This window comes from Colias croceus, chromosome 9 (genome assembly GCF_905220415.1).
Source record: "Colias croceus chromosome 9, ilColCroc2.1".
Lineage (NCBI taxonomy): Eukaryota > Metazoa > Arthropoda > Insecta > Lepidoptera > Pieridae > Colias > Colias croceus.
In genome coordinates this window covers 5956499-5974370 of record NC_059545.1, presented here as the reverse complement: position 1 = coordinate 5974370, position 17872 = coordinate 5956499, and the positions used below count along the sequence as shown (strand labels likewise).

The window sequence follows — 17872 nt, the reverse complement described above, 5'->3', positions numbered from 1 at the left end:
GTCCTTACAATTTAACATTGTGGTCCGCAATCAATAGAATCTCAATAGAGCGTTCTCGTGGAGTTTGCTCGTTAGCGAGTGAATAATATTAGTATTATCTGAAAGCGTTGAAACTACAATTAGTGGTCCATCTCCACTATTATTTTGATTACAATGAACTCAAGTTATCCCGACTGCTGCATTAGGAACCTTAATACAATTTTTCCATGTGAAATTGTATTTTCAAATAGAGTACGTATTTATAAAGTTTTAAAATAAATATAAACGGTATTAATATTTATGAAAAAATAAAATACCTACTGCATTTATAACATGAAGAGCTTTAGAGTATTTATTACTTACTATTTTGGAAATATTTGAGGAATTGTGCATTACTTATAAATATGAAATAAAAAAATCACTTTACTTAACATTATTTATTTGAGTTGTCAATTATTCTAATGTCTCTAATAACTCTATCAAAAACATAATACCTCGCGTTCGTTCCCCACATAAAGTCAATATGACTGAATGTTTTTTGCGATACAAGAATTTTCTCTTTGGGACCTCCCAACTCGTTATATAAACGATCAACATCGGCCAGGTCAACCCGAGTATCGCCTTCTGAATAATGCAAGAATACTGGATTCGTGATTTTCGATAGGTTATAGCTGGGCGGAACAGCTGTGCCGTACGCTGCTAAGTTCAAGAGTACTCCGTAGTCATAGCGACGGAAACCTTTGGTCGCTACATTTTGAGCAAAGTGCGCAAATTGCCTCAGACCTGCACCTGCTGGGGTGTGAGCCAACATTACTGGTATCATGGTCTGTAAAAATATAAAAAATATAATTTTTTAAATGAGCTGATTACATTAATTGATGATAAAATATTCGATAATGTTGCAAAGGTTGCATAAAAATAGGTCTAATATTATGTGATAAAGTAGCCAAATTATCAATAGCACGTTTATGAATGATAATAATTTGTTAATGACTTTTGGCACGCGCACTATTTATTATGATTTCAATAATTCTACGTTTGCTATCATTTTCCTTCGTCATAATCATAAATCATGATTAATTGAATAATGAGTTGATAGTAAAATAGTTTTATGAAGAAAATAGTTATAAGTGTATAAATACCGCATTATGTTGGTCCATATTCCAGCCCCCTATTAGGAAGAAGATACTACTGCAGATAGGCTGGAATACTGCTTCGTCTTGACACAGCTTTTGACCAGCCCATGCTAACAACTCACTTTTAGGGAACATTTCGCCGAAACCAAGTACAGTGGCCCAAGACTGTAAAACATAACAGCTGTTAAAAATTATGTCAATGGTGATGATTGTTGGATAGTTCTTTTTTCTAAAATTACTTACCAAAGCATCCGCAGCTATTGGCGCTAAAGCGTCCATCAAGGTACCACGGCTTTGCGTTTGATAAGCGACCGGTGCCAAGGCATGCATAGATAATATCTTTTCACTATATTCTGGTCGAAGTGAATTCATAATGAAGTAAACTGTTGTGCCCTGTGACATTCCAACGTAATGCAAACCACTTCTGCCTGTGGCAAGGAGTATATAATCGATAGATGCGGATAGATCTAAATTGCCTATTTCATCCAAGGAGAATCGCCAGAAACTGTTATCATTTTCAGCATCAGGATTTAGAGTCAAATGGCGTCTTGAATAGTAGTTTCCACGTGCATTTCCTAGCCACACATCAAAACCTTCCTCGGCCAGAATATAAGCTGAAAATATTAAATTAACGAAATGTCACAAATGTGTCATGAATTAACTAGATTTTTGATGTATGATTAAAAATATTAACACTTACCTAGCGCTGTTCCAGGTCCCATTAATACCCAGTCTGCTGAGGAACCCAAAAGGCCGTGCATAACGAAGACAACCGGCTTGTTGCAACGTACGTTATTATTATCCCGTCCATGTGGAATACGGTGAAGACCTAAGATGTAGCCATCTTGAGTCATAATAAAATGCTCCTCCAGAGGGTAATTGTATTTTCTCACTAATTCTGGCTAAAACAAAGAAATGTTTTAATGCTGTATTATCAAACAAAGTTGAATTATATCACTATGAATTCACATTAGTTTTTATATTCGTTAAGGATGTGGTCATTGTGGTAGAAAAATCCTTATAAGTAATCTTTCTTTTCTCATAATGGCACATGCATAGTTTGCTTACCACATCAAGTGAAGCATCTTCGAGAATGTTATCAGATATTCTGGCACCAAAGGCATTTTGTCTAACTAATTCCTCAACATAGTCAGCATGAGGCGATCTGCCGGCTGCCGCAAACGATACACAAAAAATTGCAAAGATCACAAGCATTTTGGGTTTAAATGCGAAGTGTAATTTGTGTAATGAATGGCGGTCTTTTATATAAAAAACAATAAGATAAACCCAATGCATATCAATATTTTATCAATATATTAATAATCTTACGTACACAAGGTTTTTAACGTTGGTAAACGTAGCATTCTGCAAATTATGCTTTGATTACTTGACGTACGCATAGCACGTGTTTGTACTAAGTATATTTTGAAAAAACATATAAACTAATACAATTAAAAATTATAATCGTAAGTAATTTATGAATGTAAAATGAAATAAAATAAAAATTTATTATGATATTTGTATGATAATTTCGGAAAATCAATTTAGCAATTTTCAGTAAAAGATTGAATTTACTTCAATTAATTTATGTTCACTCGTGAGGAGTCTATATTGTGTTTGACACAGGAATCAGGTACAAACTCTTCTGGTATAAATCGCAAATAAATGATTGTCAAAATAAAACATCAAATGCTTTGTATTTCTTTAATAATTACTATTGATTTTGATCTACAATTCATTTGAGCCGAACCACTGTCCGTCCATCGCTGTAAACTATATTATTATCTTTATCGAAATCAAGGCCATAACCGTCTTGCAGCGACAATATTTTTATGACTGTTTCATTTTTATGATCAACCGAATAGATTCCATCTTGAGCAATCACGTGTGGGACTCCCTTCACATCAGTAGCTAGACCACGAATATTGGCGACTGAGTTTGTAAACCAAACTGGCTCGTAATCTTCTTCACCCAAACGATATAATCCCATTGAGTTAGATAGTATAAGTTCCCCATCCCCATCGAAAGTAAAATGCTGTATCCCATATTCTTCAATAGCAGTTACAAAGACTCTTTTTTCGTTTTTTAACTTGTACAAATCCAAATTAGCTGTATCAACAAAGTACAAATTATTTTTGAATTGCATATCAAAGACATCTATTTCTCTGAGTATGGCAGGTTTTTCAATATCGTTTAAGGAATAGTTGTATTTGTAAATTCCATCACTACCTCCGAGATACACAATAACACTGTCGTTATCAACAGCACTTGCAAAACCATTTCGAATACTTGGTATCACCGTTGCAAAGCCTGTATCCAAATCTAAAACTACAGAATGGAAGCTTTGATCCGAAAACTCGTCAGCATTGATACAAAAGAATAACTTATTTTTATTTCTGTCTATCGAGAATTTGTACGGTAAATTAACGTCTTCTAGAATTACCTGTTTCATACTGGATACATTATGCGTTGTTATACAATTTAGGCATTGTTATAAAATTATTTGGAATAAGATGTGTTTAAAATTAATTCTCCTGCATAGTTTTAAATGTAATAAATTACCTAGCGTAGCAGATAATGTTTATTCAACATTTTTATTATTAATCATTTTGACATATCATAGATAAAATTAGTACGTTCTATAGATACGGGTCAACGATTATGTGATTTATTGCTTAGGTTCCATTGCACGGTTTTTTATCTTAGTAAATTATAATAGGTATTTTAACTTTCACACGATGCAGATGGTGAGAAAAAAAGCCTTCGTAGAGTAGGCGTTCGTTCATATAGTAGTTGTATATAGTATAGTATGTTTTAACATTTTGTGGGATGGGACTCTAAAATATTATTCAACAATTAAAAGTATTAGATCAAAAATTGCATTTTTTATTTTTGTCTGGTCTGGACGATACTCCTTGCATAACCAATTATTTTATCTTATATTGTATATGGAATCTTTAATATTGAATTAATGTCTTTATCATGATGATAAAATGATGTCTATAATTACTTCTTCTTCACGGTAGACATGATAATTTTAGCGCCAATTAAATCACAACTAGATATAGCGTATAGTTTTATGAAAGTGAGTTTAACAGGAGGAGACTTTATTATATATAAGCTTTTTTTAACACATTAACTTATAAGTTTTCTGCCGTTCGCGTTGGTGCCAATTTAATGTCAAATTAATCAATATTCTTCTTGTTGTTAACAAGAAAAATAAATAAAAAAACTATTGTTTTATGACAAAGATGCGATCGACGCGGGCTCTTCGTCTAGGTAGGTCTTATAGTTATATAATAAACTAGGTTTCTGCCCGAGGCTTCGCCCGCGCAGTCAAAGAAAAACTCGCATAGTTCCCGTTCCCGTTGGATTTCCGAGATTGCGTCATTTTCCCGGGATAAAAAGTAGCCTATGTCCTTTCCCGGGTATCAAAATAATGAAACATTGTTTACCTACGTGAGATTAGACTAGATGACTTGACACGTGATTATGATAAGTAGGGTTTTTAAACAAATGCAATTTTACGTCATGATAACGATTATAGGTACCATAGTTGATTATACGCACAGGTGATATAATAAAACATTATTCATTATGAATTCATTGAGTGATAATATGATATGGGCCTCTATACTCAAAAGAGAACAACAAAGAGTCACTTTTAGAGGTTAGTTAGGTAATTTCTGTGGGTAATTTGCTACATTTTTGTGGGCACTCACGTGCATAAATAAAAAGACTCTTGTTTTTTTTCTGTATTTTTTTAATAATAGGCATAGGCAATAATAGTATGTTGCCCCCTTGTCGCACTATTGCAGCGACTTATTTCAGGGGCCCATACAGTGAGAGGGCGAGTCACCACCTGCCAACAATTTTTTGCTATATCTTAGTAGAAAGGCAGGTGCCATAGTCTTCCATAGTCCTTAATTTCGGTCCATTAACATCCCATTCCATAGCCCAGTTTATTTTGTTTCCTTATCTTGCAGTAGTCCTACATCGGCCGAGGACTGCCCAGGGCTGTATCTCTCTCTATATAGTGCAGTCATGGGCAGGCTGCGGCTGGTGTCCCACAACACTGTAAAGTTCACGAAAGGGCCTCTGCGTGTTGGATCCCTGTCCCCACGTAAGCCTTTCAAAGGACCAGGTACCTTCCTTATGATGGTACCCGTGTATTATGAAATTGAGGCATAGGCAATAATAGTACCTACATTAAAATATAAGAGAATTGTGTTTTTGCTAAACAAATTTAATTTTATGATAGAGAAATTTCTAAGTTTTTTACATGAACTATCCTGTGTAACATAGGATAGTTTTTATCCCAAAAATCCCACGCGAACGGGAACTTTGCGGGTTCTCCTTTGACTATGCGGATGAAGCCGCGGGCAAAATGCTAGTACATACATACATATGAATTAATAAAATGGTTTGTATGTATTTGGGATGTTTGACTTCATCAATCTCGGAGCTAAGTTTTGAAGTATCATTGTTGCAATTATCTAGTAAATGATATTTGACTTATAAATTAAACGGCTAATTGTAGGTATCTGTCTAATACAATTTACTGCGTGTGGTGTTCTATGTAAATTAGACTTGTTACCTAAATTTAGCTAAGAACATTGAATATCGACATAATAATACATTATCAATAAGAGTAAGAATAATAATTATTGTACCTAAGAGAGAGAGAGAGTTTTAATTAAAGAGAAAGTTAATCTGAGGCAATGTTATGGTGCATTTACATCAAAAGAACGAATGCTCATTCTAACCCCGCTATGTCAAATTCTTTTAGTGTAAACAGGCGTACAGTGCCACAAACTTATCTGACCCGGTGGCAAAAACTGGAACTACGTGCCGCCATAATTATGAAATGTCACATTTTCACAGACTTTTCATACGGAATATTTTGTTTAAATAAAAAGAAAGCGACATCAGTGACACCGTCACCGGGTCAGATAAGTTTGTGGCACTATAGAGCATTATGAAAAGATTCTTCAATGTTTTAATACTACATTAACAACACTGAATACGAGTTTTCGTTTACTTTTTTTTTCAAGAATTAGATACGGAAGTAAAATGAACGTCAAAATGAAAACGATTGATCTGAAATTCTTTTACGGTTCCTGTCAAAAAATTTAAGCAAAATATTAGAAGTAAATATTCAATATATTTTTTTCTCCACTTTTCCTCGTTAGATATTAATTTTATTGAATACCTACAGGATGAAATTTCATGAAAATTTTTCATAACGAAATATTATATGGTAGGTATTAAAATAATGTTTTGCATCATTATGATGTGAATTAAAAGTAAACAATTGAATTTGACAAGATTATTAACACACTTCATCAAGGTTTCATCTAAAAAAAAAGTGCAAAATTGTAATTAACGAGTTGAATCTTTTTATAACCAGTACTAGATTCTTCGTCTAACAGACCTTCCGAGATCATTACAATCTATACATACTTATAATAAATCTGTAGAAGGGTCAATTCTGTACATTGAAAATATTGAAAAAATAAATACCAGGGGGTGTTACTGGATCGATACCAAATCCAAATATGTTATTAAAAAAATTTTTGTCTGTCTGTCTGTCTGTCTGTATGTGAAGGCATCACGTGAAAACTAACATTTCGATTTCGATGAAACTTGGTATAATTATACCTTATTATCCTGGGCGTAAAATAGGATACTTTTTATCCTGGAAAAATACGTAGAAAAAAATTAATCTTAATTTTTCAATTTTATCCATAGACGTTGTTCTGTAGAACCGCGAACACACGTTGCGTATTATTATAGGCCTAGCTGTATTTGGGTTCAATAGATATTTATAAGATGTCATTGTCAAAGTTACTCAAAATGGAGAAATAAACCATCCACGCGAAGACCGACATCCGCGCGGACGGAGTCGCGGGCGGAAGCTAGTATAACATAACAACTCATTACAAAACAGAATCTTGACATGAAAGAAAACAACATGAATACAGAACGTATATTAATAATTACATTTGAATTTCGCAACATACCTACACAACACGATTTACATGTCATTACAACGTCTTAGTTCCATTTTATGAGGAACACAAAAACATATTTTATTGAACAAAATAGCCTGTGCTTTCCTGAAACAGGATTTACAGGTCTAGGTAATAATAAATAAAAGCAATTAAATGAGTAAAAAAAAACTGATTTTATAAGCCTAATTTTTATCGAACATCTTCATGATATTAATCATTTCATCATACACTAATTCTTTAGCGTTAATACCCCACACAAAGTCGATATGGCTGAAAGTTTTCAAGGGAACACGTATCCTGGCGACTGGTCCCCCCAGTTCTTTGTATAATCTATCTACATCGATGACGTCAGCCAAGGGGTCGCTTTCGGAATAATGAAGAAACACTGGTGCGTTTATTCTGGACAAATCGTAATTCGGTGGCTCAATTCTTCCGTACTGTTGTAGATTTCTCACCCAACCGTGATCATAGCGCCGGAATTTTCCGCTAATTATGCTTTGACCATAATGAGCCAGTTGTTTGAGAGCACATCCAGCTGGTATATGGCCTAATTTCGCAGGCAATAATGTCTATAACAGAAAAAGGAAACGTTTCAATATTCACTCAGAGAAAAATTAATCAAATAAAATAACAATCTCCGTAATAATGTTTTATTACACACACACGACACTATTCGAATAATTAAAGAAATCGAAATAAGTAGGACTGAGAATGAGAATTTCCAAGACTGTATTCGTAATTTTCGAACTTAAACTTTGAACGCAAATGAAATTATCTCTCTTTATATTAGATACTATTACCCTTTAGATTTGCCCGCGTAATCAAATGTAAGCTCTCATATTCTATCAAATTTCATCTAATTCGATTCAGTGATTAGGTATTATAGCCATTAGTTAGGATAGTTAGGATGAGGATTATAAAATATCAGTTCTAATAATACGCTCAATACTATTATTAGAACTGATATTGATACTATTTTCTTTGATACTAATTATTTAGCACCAACTGTAGGATTATTTAGCAACAATTATGTACCACATATCTGGCTGGTAAAATAAACATTGTCAATCATACCGAATTCAGTTGGTCTTCACTCCTTCCTCCAATGAAGAATATGGCATGTTTACAAGCGAATTGTAATTTTGACTCATCCTTGCAAACACTTTGTCCAACCAATGTCCATAGAAAACTATTGGGCAATATTTCTCCGATTCCAATCAAAGACGCCAGTGACTTAAAATAAAATTTCATACATTTTCAATAATAAAAATCACTAATATTTTCACTAGATGAATATAATATTGGGATGAAGAAATAATTAAAACACTAGCAAAGCTTAGTCTTTAAAAGGAATATAAAGCGTTCCGTTCAAAGTTATTAGTGTGTAAACGTATATACGGTATACCAGACATAAAATTGAAGTCTTATTTGGAATATTCAACTTCATATTCTATATATATGTTATGTTATTATGTATAAAAATTTATTATAAAACAAGAATGATCATTCTATTGCTGGCCAATTCAAGTTCTACTAATATCGCAGGAAGGCCTCCAGACACTAACATATCTAATACGCGAAGAATGTAAAAAATGGAAAAATATACAACACTAAAATAATTACCGCAATATCCGTTGCATAAGGAGCTAATACATGAAATAGTGGATTTTTGCTATGCTCCATATAAGCCACGGGTGCTAAAGCATGCATGGAAATAATCTTATCATTGTAATCAGGACGAAGTGCCCCCATCACAAAGAACGACGTAGTGCCTTGAGACATGCCAGCGTAGTGGAGCTTCGATTTACCAGTTTCAGCGAGAATATAGTCAATCATTGCTGGTAAATCTATGTTACCGATTTCATCCCAAGAAAATTCCCAAAACGTAGAATTGAAAAGCGCGTTTGGATTTAAATACATGTGTTTTCTAGAATAATAATTTCCACGAGCATTTCCCAGCCAGACATCGTAACCTTCTTCCGCAAGAAGATAACCTGAAAAATAAAATGTAGGTACTTAGTACAATGATACAATACAGTAATAAAAAACAAAAAAAATCTCGAACTTGATTCAAATACAGAAATATACTGAGTTAAAGATCATTAATTGAGACACGTGGGATGACTACAATAAGTATGAAATTTATGACTTCTTTCCTAACTATGACCCATCACCCAAGTAGTCATACAGTAAATTGCCATTCTTGTTCTCTTTCGATTTTCTATTATGGAGTATTACAAAAGAAACCTTGTTTATGGACAATCTAAAGTTCGTACCATCTATATAGCTTTTAAATTTTCGCTTGAGTATGTATCAAGCGAAGGTTGATAATACAAAACTTGCCTAAAGCGTTTCCAGGCCCAGTTATTATATAATCTGCTGATGAACTAAGCAGTCCATGCATCACTAATATAGCAGGTCTGTCTCCAGGAAGATTATGCCTATCTCGACCATAAGGAATACGATGCATGCCCAAAATGTAGCCATCAGGAGTGACGACGGAATGTTCCTCTAATGGGTAATTGTGTCTTCTTATAATAGCAGGCTATAAAAATGAATTACAATATATATAACTCAAGTAGTAAAAATTTATAGGTATTTTTTCTTAAATGGTGTTATGATAAGAACATGTCGCTTAAGGTAAGAATTCGTAGAAATAATATAGTTCGATCTATTTTTTGTTAATGGCAAAAACATGTGTTCTTATACTTATTATCTACTTGAATAAGTTATTGAAGATGATCCAATTAAGAATTGTAAGGACATGAATTGAGTAATGATTCAATATGGAAAAATGAAGCCATTTATTACTTTTATTAAACTTACCACATCAAGAAGGGCATCTATCAATAAATCGCTATCAATTAATCTTTCATCGAAAGCATTTGTTCTTATTAACTTTTCAACATATTCAGCGTTTGGCGATGGACCAGCCGCTGAAAGTGTTAAAGAGCCAACAATGAGTACCAATCGTATCCACATCACGTTGCAGACTATTTTGCAACACAATTTGTTATTTCGATGTCAAAAATGATAAAAAGATACCTAATCAAAATAGCTTATGTTAGCACGTATTAATGAGCTAGTAGTTTTGGAGTTATCTAAAAAACATTGTGCAAAATTATTTTTTAGATTTAAAAACAGATATACCTACATATAATACACATTCTGTGGTCCTGCAGCCTTTCAATACGTCCACTATTACATAGCCTATTATAGGCCTCCCCCAAAGTAATCCAAATGATCTTGTTCGGCAGAAATTGCATTGCATTTTGTATTTACTTATACCCTACCTCTATACTTAATTTTGATCATTTCTTTTGAACCTTAACATGTAGATGACTATATTCATTTCAACACATAATAGAAACAACACACATAACATAATAGAAAATTTGATATATTTTTCCAATTTTCTACTATTTTAAACAGCGTTTAAAAAAATTAAACTCTATTCAAACAGAACCGACAAATATTTGAGTACTTATCAATTCAGATCTTAACTTTCTTAGGGTAGCTACCTACTACAGAACCCTATTTAAATCGGATGTGGCAAATCATAGATAGGTAGCTTCAGATTTTAGATAAATTAATTAATTATTATTCTCTTATCTCTTACGCAAACAGGGAATCGGATAAACAACAACTAAAAAGTACGACAATTAAAACTAAGAAATACGTAAGCGTTTAGATTAGAAAGTTATTTATATAAATTTATATTTTTATATAATAACTAGCTTACCACCCGCGGCTTCGCCCGCTTTCTCTAAAACGATTTGAGATTTAAACTATCCTATCTCTCAAGTTGGATCGAATTGCACATGGTGTGCGAATTTTATTGTAATCGGTTAAGTGGTTTAGGAGTCCATTGAAGACAAACATTGTGACACGAGATTTATATAGGTATTCTAGCTTACCGCCCGCGGCTTCGCCCGCTTTAAACGATTTGAGATTTAAACTATCCTATCTCTCAAGTTGGATCAAACTGCACATGGTGTGCGAATTTTATTATAATCGGTTAAGTGGTTTAGGAGTCCATTGAGGACAAACATTGTGACGCGAGATTTATATATATTAAGATTAAGATTAAGATTTCGCAAGGTTTAAAAAAATCTAAAGAAAATAGGTAGGTAGAAAATATATTCATGAAAATTTTAATAGATGGATTATGAGGTTTATTTCATTCATTAATTTATGATTTGTGAGAATGTGAAAAATAACTATGTTGCTTAACCTTTTGACCGCCAGAGCAAAAACGCATCGCCGTGCCCTCCACGCCAAGCCACAAATTCAATGAGATAACCTTGAAAATAGTAGGGAGTCCATAAATGTTATCGATAAACATAATAATTCACGTCTGAATATTTGAATAAACAGCTTATAACACAAAAATAATATTTATTTAACCTCATCTCCTACTGTAAAAACTTAAGACCACATTTATAGCAACTATCAACAAAAAAAATCAACCTTTTGAGATACAAAAATACATATAAAATTGCAGCAAGTTACAGCACTATTCTCTATCAGTTACGCCCCATTGGCATGTATACATGCCAATGGCGCGGGCAACCATCCTTTTTTTTATAATCTCTCGCTTCTGATTAGGGATGTGTAGCTGTATATTATTATAACTTATCGAGTTTATTTATTAAGTTTATTTTGATATGACATAGCGACAATTTGTATCATAAGAATATTCTAATAAAGGCACTGATTATACTTATTAGGTAATAAATTTTGAAAACTGCTAAATAGGTAAGTACCTACAGATTTTTAGAGATATTTAATACATTTTGGACCTAAGCGAATTTTTATCATTACATGGACAATAAATATTATGCTAGAACGCATACATTGTGTTTGTGACGATAAAATAAAAAATAATAAAAAATCAACAATTGTATATAATCATTATGTTCATTAACAGCCTTGTATTTACCTACCTATCTATATAATTATTATGCTCATTAATAGCCTTGTACTTATTTGATTATAATATTGGTAGATACCTACTCGATAAAATATTTTTACAACTTTCCGCACTTAACAACACGGCACGCGCTTACGACGTCACCAGTCCGACATCTATTCATGTCAATGGCGCAGAAGGGATTGCATATCGATACTGTGCTAGGGATGCGCATGATTGGCGAAAAGGAAAATATTCAAATCAACAATATCCACAATATAGACAATATGGTATTATACAAAAGAATGTAGTATTTACCTTTTTTCTCAGTGACTAAGCTTATATATTTTTTTTGTAGTTATTACAAAAATTAAGCGAATTAGAGTAATTTCGCTGAAATTTTAATGAAGTTACTTGAATATTACACTACATCACTAGTAGGCACGTATACATGTCATTGGCGCGAGAGAACATGCTTTTTTAGCCATTAATTAAGTTATTTTTTGTCATCAAATATTTGAATAACTACTTGGCAATTTTGTTTACTGTGTACAATTATGTAATAACTGGGGATTCAGTTCATAAACTGTATAAATAAAACACGTAAAAGTAAAGGTTTAATATGTTTATTTTGTATTTATCTATGATCTGTTTCTTGGCATGTATAGGTGTCGTTGGCGCACAGGGCACGATTGCGCATGACATCTATAGATGTCATTGGCGTTCAAAAGGTTAAAAGGCCTACGCTCTCCAACATATTATAATCGTACCTAACAGCATGATGCTAATTCTCCCTAGAATATTAGCATCATACTGCAGCTAGCAGTTTCATACTCGGGAAAGGACAATTGCAAGTGATTTTTATATTTTTTTTTTTTTAACTCTACATTAAAATTCTATAACATACGTTTACAGAACAAATCTGGAAGTTAAGCATAATTTATGGAGTAGTAGCAAGCGCCTTAGCTTATTATTGGGGCAGAGATACTGACACGCGGTACAGCCACAGTACAGAAAGAGAGTTGCTATAGTTAGTATGGTAGAGTTGGTAGAGTTGGATACAAACTAACTCATTTACAGGTTTACAGTTTACCAACATACTTTTGTATGAATTTTTAAGTTTGAAAGATAATTTCTAAAAGCGATGGGTAGTGACAGGGAAATAGGTAGGTATGTAAAATAGGATTTTTGTAAATTCATCTCATATCTAATATTGTATTCAACTATATCAGTGATGCAATGAAATAAAACCAATTTATTTATCTTTACTTCGTAATAAATTAAGAACAAATTTATCTGTATATTTTATTGCGAAACAACATTTTTAGATACGTAAGGGCAATAATTGGCATTGGCAATAAAAAAAATCCTGTCCTCACACTTCCCTATTTTCTAGAAATATATTCAATTCTGATAATCCCATAGTTATAATCTAGTTGTAGTTATTAAACTCGTATAATGACATAGAAAATTATGTACCTATGCCTGGCACGTTTATTTACAACCCCCATAGCAAGCTATATCGTAGTAAGACCGAATAGATTACAAATCTAAGAGTACCTCAGTCTTATGCTAATATCCACAGATCAACAAAACAACAGATTTTTAACGGAAGGCTAAGTATAGGTCGAATTGAAATTAAAAAGCAATATTTTTTACCAGCAGGGATAGGATAAAATTTAAGGGTTTTTCGATGTTCAATAAATGTACAAATCACAATGAAAATAGAATTTAATGCGTAACCTATACACCAAGATCATCCATTGTACGTATTAAATTGATAACTCGATCATAAACTAGCTTCTTAACATCAATGCCGTACAAGAAGTCCAGATGACTAAATGTAGCTTGTTGAACTCTGAATAAGCCAACCGGGTTTGCAAGCTCATTGAACAATCTAAAAACGTCATTCACATGAGCTAGTGGATCGTTGTCTGAATAGTGTAAGAACACAGGTGTAGTGATTTTTCCTAAGTCGTATGACGGAGGGGTACGGCTTCCATATCTTCGCCTATTCTGGGTGCGCCCAAAATCATACCGACGGAAATGTTTGTCTGCTATGCCTTGACCATAGTGAGCAAGCTGCCTCACTGATGCGCCAGCTGGTGTGTGACCAAAGATAACAGGTAACATTGTCTGGAAGATATATTTTTGGTTATATTCGGAATACTTTTCAATTAGTTAAACATTTTAATGATGAAAAAAGAAACAACATATTTTAAACCCACACAAAAACACTAAACTATTAATTATCATGAAAGTGAACATGTGTACTTGTTGTATACTTATCAAAAAAACTTACAGCATTATGCTGGTTTTCATTCCACCCAGCGATCAAGAAAAGTATACTACTACAAACTGGTTGTAATACTGCTTCATCTCTACACAACGCTTGTCCAGCCCAAGTATATATCAGTCTATTTGGTAAAAATTCACCGATACCAATCAGGGCGACTAGACTCTGAAAGAACATAACAAACCAATAATTTATCGAATTATATCACCTAAGAAATTAAAACACCTAAATCAAATAAAAAATATTTACCGTCAAACTTTTGGAAAAAGGAGCTAAAGCATTAAACAGAAGATTTTTGTTATGTGCCATATAAGCCACTGGAGCTAAAGCATGCATAGATATTATCTTTTCATTATATTCGGGTCTTAGTGATGTCATGACAAAGAACGAAGTAGTTCCTTGTGAGAATCCAATATAATGCAACTTAGATCTGCCGGTATAGGCAAGAACATGATCAATCATAGAAGGTAAGTCAATGTTTCCTATTTCATCCCAAGAGAAATCCCAAAAGTCTGTGTTTAGAAGTGCATCCGGGCGCAATCTTAAATGCTTGCGTGAATAATAGTTTCCGCGGGCATTTCCCATCCAAACATCGAAACCTTCCTCGGCAAGTATATAAGCTGAAATAGTATTATATTAAAATATTTTTTTTCAAATATCGCTGAGACAAAATAAGAAATAGTATTTGCACAGTATTACAATATATATAGATATTGTAATACTGTGGTATTAGGTACTAAAGTGTAGAAGTTAAATTGAGTTCTTCAGTAAGTTAGTTAAAAAAGGCTAGCATAATGTTGAATCTTTTAATTCAAGAAATGTTATCGAGAGGATCAAAATAATTATTTTACTAATAATTCATTAACCCTTAACACGGCAAGCCCTGAAATAATGTACCCAGATATGACCTGAATTGGTTTTAGTGATAGTTATTGATTAAAAAATACTATAGTAGAGAAAAAAATAAACAAATTTTCTGTAAGTAGGTTTTTCAGGATGTCCGTTAAAACGGTCTTTGCCAAGAACCCCGTCTTCACTGCTGTCTCAAAAAACGGACAACGCTGTCATACAGCGTATAAAATAAGATTGAAAATTTTTTTTTCACTCAATATAACACAATTGAAAACAATTTTCAAGTAGCATTTTATTGTTTTATTGTATCACAGTATTTTGACTACATATTATAACAAAAAATTCTTCAATTTTAACTAGATACCTAACAAATGATAATTGAGCCCTCTCGAACTCAATCACACTATTTAGTTGTGAAGAATGTTAAATAACATTTATTATTTCGTGTCAAGCAACCTCTGGTTTCATTAAATACACATAATAATGGTTTTTCTAAAGGTGAAGTGATATTTGGCCGACGATAAGGACATTTAGACGAAATGTATGTGGAGGTCGAGGAACTCCCGGTTCTATTGTAGGTACACCCAACAGATTTAACTGATCTTAGATTATATTCGTCATTTTAAACTTAATTAAAAAGAATTCTACATATAATTAAAGACTCTAAATCAAGAAAATCCCATAAAAGTGATATTTTATTAAAGTACGAATCGTGGCAACGTCCGTTTCTTGGGACATGCCAAATGGTTCTTAGTTACCTGTATCTACGGCACTGTCCCAAAAAACGGACCAGCTATAATTCGAATATTTTGTCATACAATTGTTTGAATATTTCATAATATTTAGAGCAAAAACAACAGTTTATCTCACCTGAAAGTTAAATCAATAGAAATCAAACACGGAAACCATTTCATTAAAGCTATTATTGACCAGAAACAAACCATCACTACCTAATTTCGGGAATCCCTAAATTCAACAGTCACCTAGCACACTAATCAATTAATGTTCTCTATAATTGGCATGTAGGAGAAAAATAAAGGATTGTTATCGTACTTTCTCCAACGTAGTCAATTTTCTAGATTTTTTGGAACGTTCAAGATTTACACGGCAATAAGTACATGTACTAAAAAAGTGACAGAAAAGCTTTAAGGGTTGATTAAATCTGGATAGGTACTACTTACCTAATCCGGAACCTGGGCCCATGAGTACATAGTCAGCAGAGGATCCCAGCAAACCGTGCATTAAGAAAATGACAGGTTTGTCCCCTGGGAAGTTATTGTTGTCGCGACCGTGTGGTATACGGTGCATTCCCAATATATAGCCATCTGGAGTAACTACTGTATGCTCCTCTAGGTTATATCCATATTTTGTAACAAGGTCGGGCTGAAAACAGTATAGGTTCATAAGGAAAATAGCAACCAAAATTAAATCTGATTTACATAAATCAGTAGCAGGTATTGTCCATATTATCTGTACCTATTGATTACATTATTACTTGCTTTATTACTGATAAGGAATAAAAATAAGTGATAATGCGCTATAATACCACAAAGCAAGACAAATAAAATATACTAATGAATAGGGTCTTTGTCGATGTTTGTGGCCTGTGATGGCCACCGATGTTGATGGATTGTTCACAGTTCAGCGAATTTGCTATACCAAGTTACACGAATGAACAGCAGACACAGATGATAAAATTTTATAATCAAAATAAAATAATTTATGTTTGTAATTAGATGTCGCAGCAAATGGTTCGTTAAAGTGCGCCGATTGATTAAGGGACTGGATGGTATAAAACCATTTTAATAAAATAGCTAAGCAAATCTTTTGGATAATTTTACTAGTTGTCTAGGTAAATTTGTATCTATATCTTTGGATTTAATTATGTTTCTCTCTCTGAATACGTACTTAATGCATTATGAATGACTTTTTATAAGCGGCTATTACCTACACCACAGAATACCTACTTAATAATAGCTAACGCTAGTTACCCGTAAGGTTGTTCAAAACATGTTGCTGATGGATGTTAATATTTAAAAAAATACTTTTCTGGATTTATTGATTACAGTGATAATATAATTGATATCTATCAATAAATATCTATTAAATACTGAACGGACGAATCAACACATATCCTTAACGTGTAACAGGTGCCCTAAGCCTATCATACTTACGACCACAGAACATATTATAAAGAGATGTTATAATATGTTCTGTGCTTACGACTTAGGTACCACAATCCGCCGTAACCAAGCCGTAACTAACTAATGATGTAAAATGAAATCTAGACTACCTATTAGTAAGTGCCTATATTGGACTAAAAAAAATCACTAAACTTACAACATCTAGCCTGGCATCTTCTTCTACGTTATCAGAAAAACGGCCATTTAGATCACCTAAAAGTTCTTCAAGGATATCTGCATTTGGCGAACGCCCAGCGTGGACAGCGACGAGCAAAGCAAACACCACCAATGCGCGAAACATTTTTTAGCAATGCTACCATATTATTTTGCAAAATTAATCACGACTTTTATAATTATAATTATTTTGATAAGTGCGATAAAAGTGATTAATAATTAAAAAAGAGTGTAAATATCTATTATAATCTTTGTAAATATCTAAGATACACTATAATAAGTATACTTAGATAATAATTATGATAAAATACTTACTTATCAATTGT

At 33.0% G+C, this 17872-nt stretch overlaps 4 protein-coding genes across 4 annotated transcripts; all 4 read right to left on the bottom strand.

Moving 5' to 3' along the window:
* Window positions 1–412: 412 nt before the first annotated feature.
* Window positions 413–2330, bottom strand: LOC123694565 (lipase 3-like). Its single transcript, XM_045640029.1, has 5 exons — window positions 2184–2330; window positions 1816–2017; window positions 1359–1729; window positions 1122–1280; window positions 413–805 (listed from the first exon to the last, which is right to left on the bottom strand). The coding sequence occupies exons 1-5, from the start codon at window positions 2328–2330 to the stop codon at window positions 413–415; spliced, it is 1272 nt and encodes a 423-aa protein (XP_045495985.1).
* Window positions 2331–2805: 475 nt separating this feature from the next.
* LOC123694304 (ommochrome-binding protein-like) lies at window positions 2806–3691 on the bottom strand. Its single transcript, XM_045639704.1, has one exon. The coding sequence runs from the start codon at window positions 3565–3567 to the stop codon at window positions 2851–2853; it is 717 nt and encodes a 238-aa protein (XP_045495660.1). The 5' UTR covers window positions 3568–3691; the 3' UTR covers window positions 2806–2850.
* A 3620-nt stretch (window positions 3692–7311) lies between these two features.
* On the bottom strand, window positions 7312–10111 carry LOC123694564 (lipase 3-like). Its single transcript, XM_045640028.1, has 5 exons — window positions 9956–10111; window positions 9473–9674; window positions 8753–9123; window positions 8204–8362; window positions 7312–7698 (listed from the first exon to the last, which is right to left on the bottom strand). Exons 1-5 carry the CDS (start codon window positions 10109–10111, stop codon window positions 7312–7314), a joined length of 1275 nt encoding a protein of 424 aa, XP_045495984.1.
* Window positions 10112–13784: 3673 nt separating this feature from the next.
* LOC123694563 (lipase 1-like) lies at window positions 13785–17673 on the bottom strand. The gene is made up of 5 exons (XM_045640027.1): window positions 17530–17673; window positions 16371–16572; window positions 14587–14957; window positions 14344–14502; window positions 13785–14177 (listed from the first exon to the last, which is right to left on the bottom strand). Exons 1-5 carry the CDS (start codon window positions 17671–17673, stop codon window positions 13785–13787), a joined length of 1269 nt encoding a protein of 422 aa, XP_045495983.1.
* Window positions 17674–17872: the final 199 nt, after the last annotated feature.

Bases quoted from the DNA above. Each gene is read 5' to 3' on its own strand.
- LOC123694564 (XM_045640028.1), bottom strand. From the start codon at position 10,111: ATGTGGATACGATTGGTACTCATTGTTGGCTCTTTAACACTTTCAGCG. The intron at 9,675-9,955 runs GTAAGTTTAATA...TCATTTTTATAG, and splicing joins TAGATGCCCTTCTTGATGTG to CCTGCTATTATAAGAAGACA. The intron at 9,124-9,472 runs GCAAGTTTTGTA...TTTATTTTTCAG, and splicing joins TGGGCCTGGAAACGCTTTAG to GTTATCTTCTTGCGGAAGAA.
- LOC123694565 (XM_045640029.1), bottom strand. From the start codon at position 2,330: ATGCTTGTGATCTTTGCAATTTTTTGTGTATCGTTTGCGGCAGCCGGC. The intron at 2,018-2,183 runs GTAAGCAAACTA...TCTTTGTTTTAG, and splicing joins AAGATGCTTCACTTGATGTG to CCAGAATTAGTGAGAAAATA. The intron at 1,281-1,358 runs GTAAGTAATTTT...TATGTTTTACAG, and splicing joins CAATAGCTGCGGATGCTTTG to TCTTGGGCCACTGTACTTGG.
- LOC123694304 (XM_045639704.1), bottom strand. From the start codon at position 3,567: ATGAAACAGGTAATTCTAGAAGACGTTAATTTACCGTACAAATTCTCG.
- LOC123694563 (XM_045640027.1), bottom strand. From the start codon at position 17,673: ATGTTTCGCGCATTGGTGGTGTTTGCTTTGCTCGTCGCTGTCCACGCT. The intron at 16,573-17,529 runs GTAAGTTTAGTG...TACTGTTTTCAG, and splicing joins AAGATGCCAGGCTAGATGTT to CCCGACCTTGTTACAAAATA. The intron at 14,178-14,343 runs GTAAGTTTTTTT...TATATCTTCCAG, and splicing joins ATGAAAACCAGCATAATGCT to ACAATGTTACCTGTTATCTT.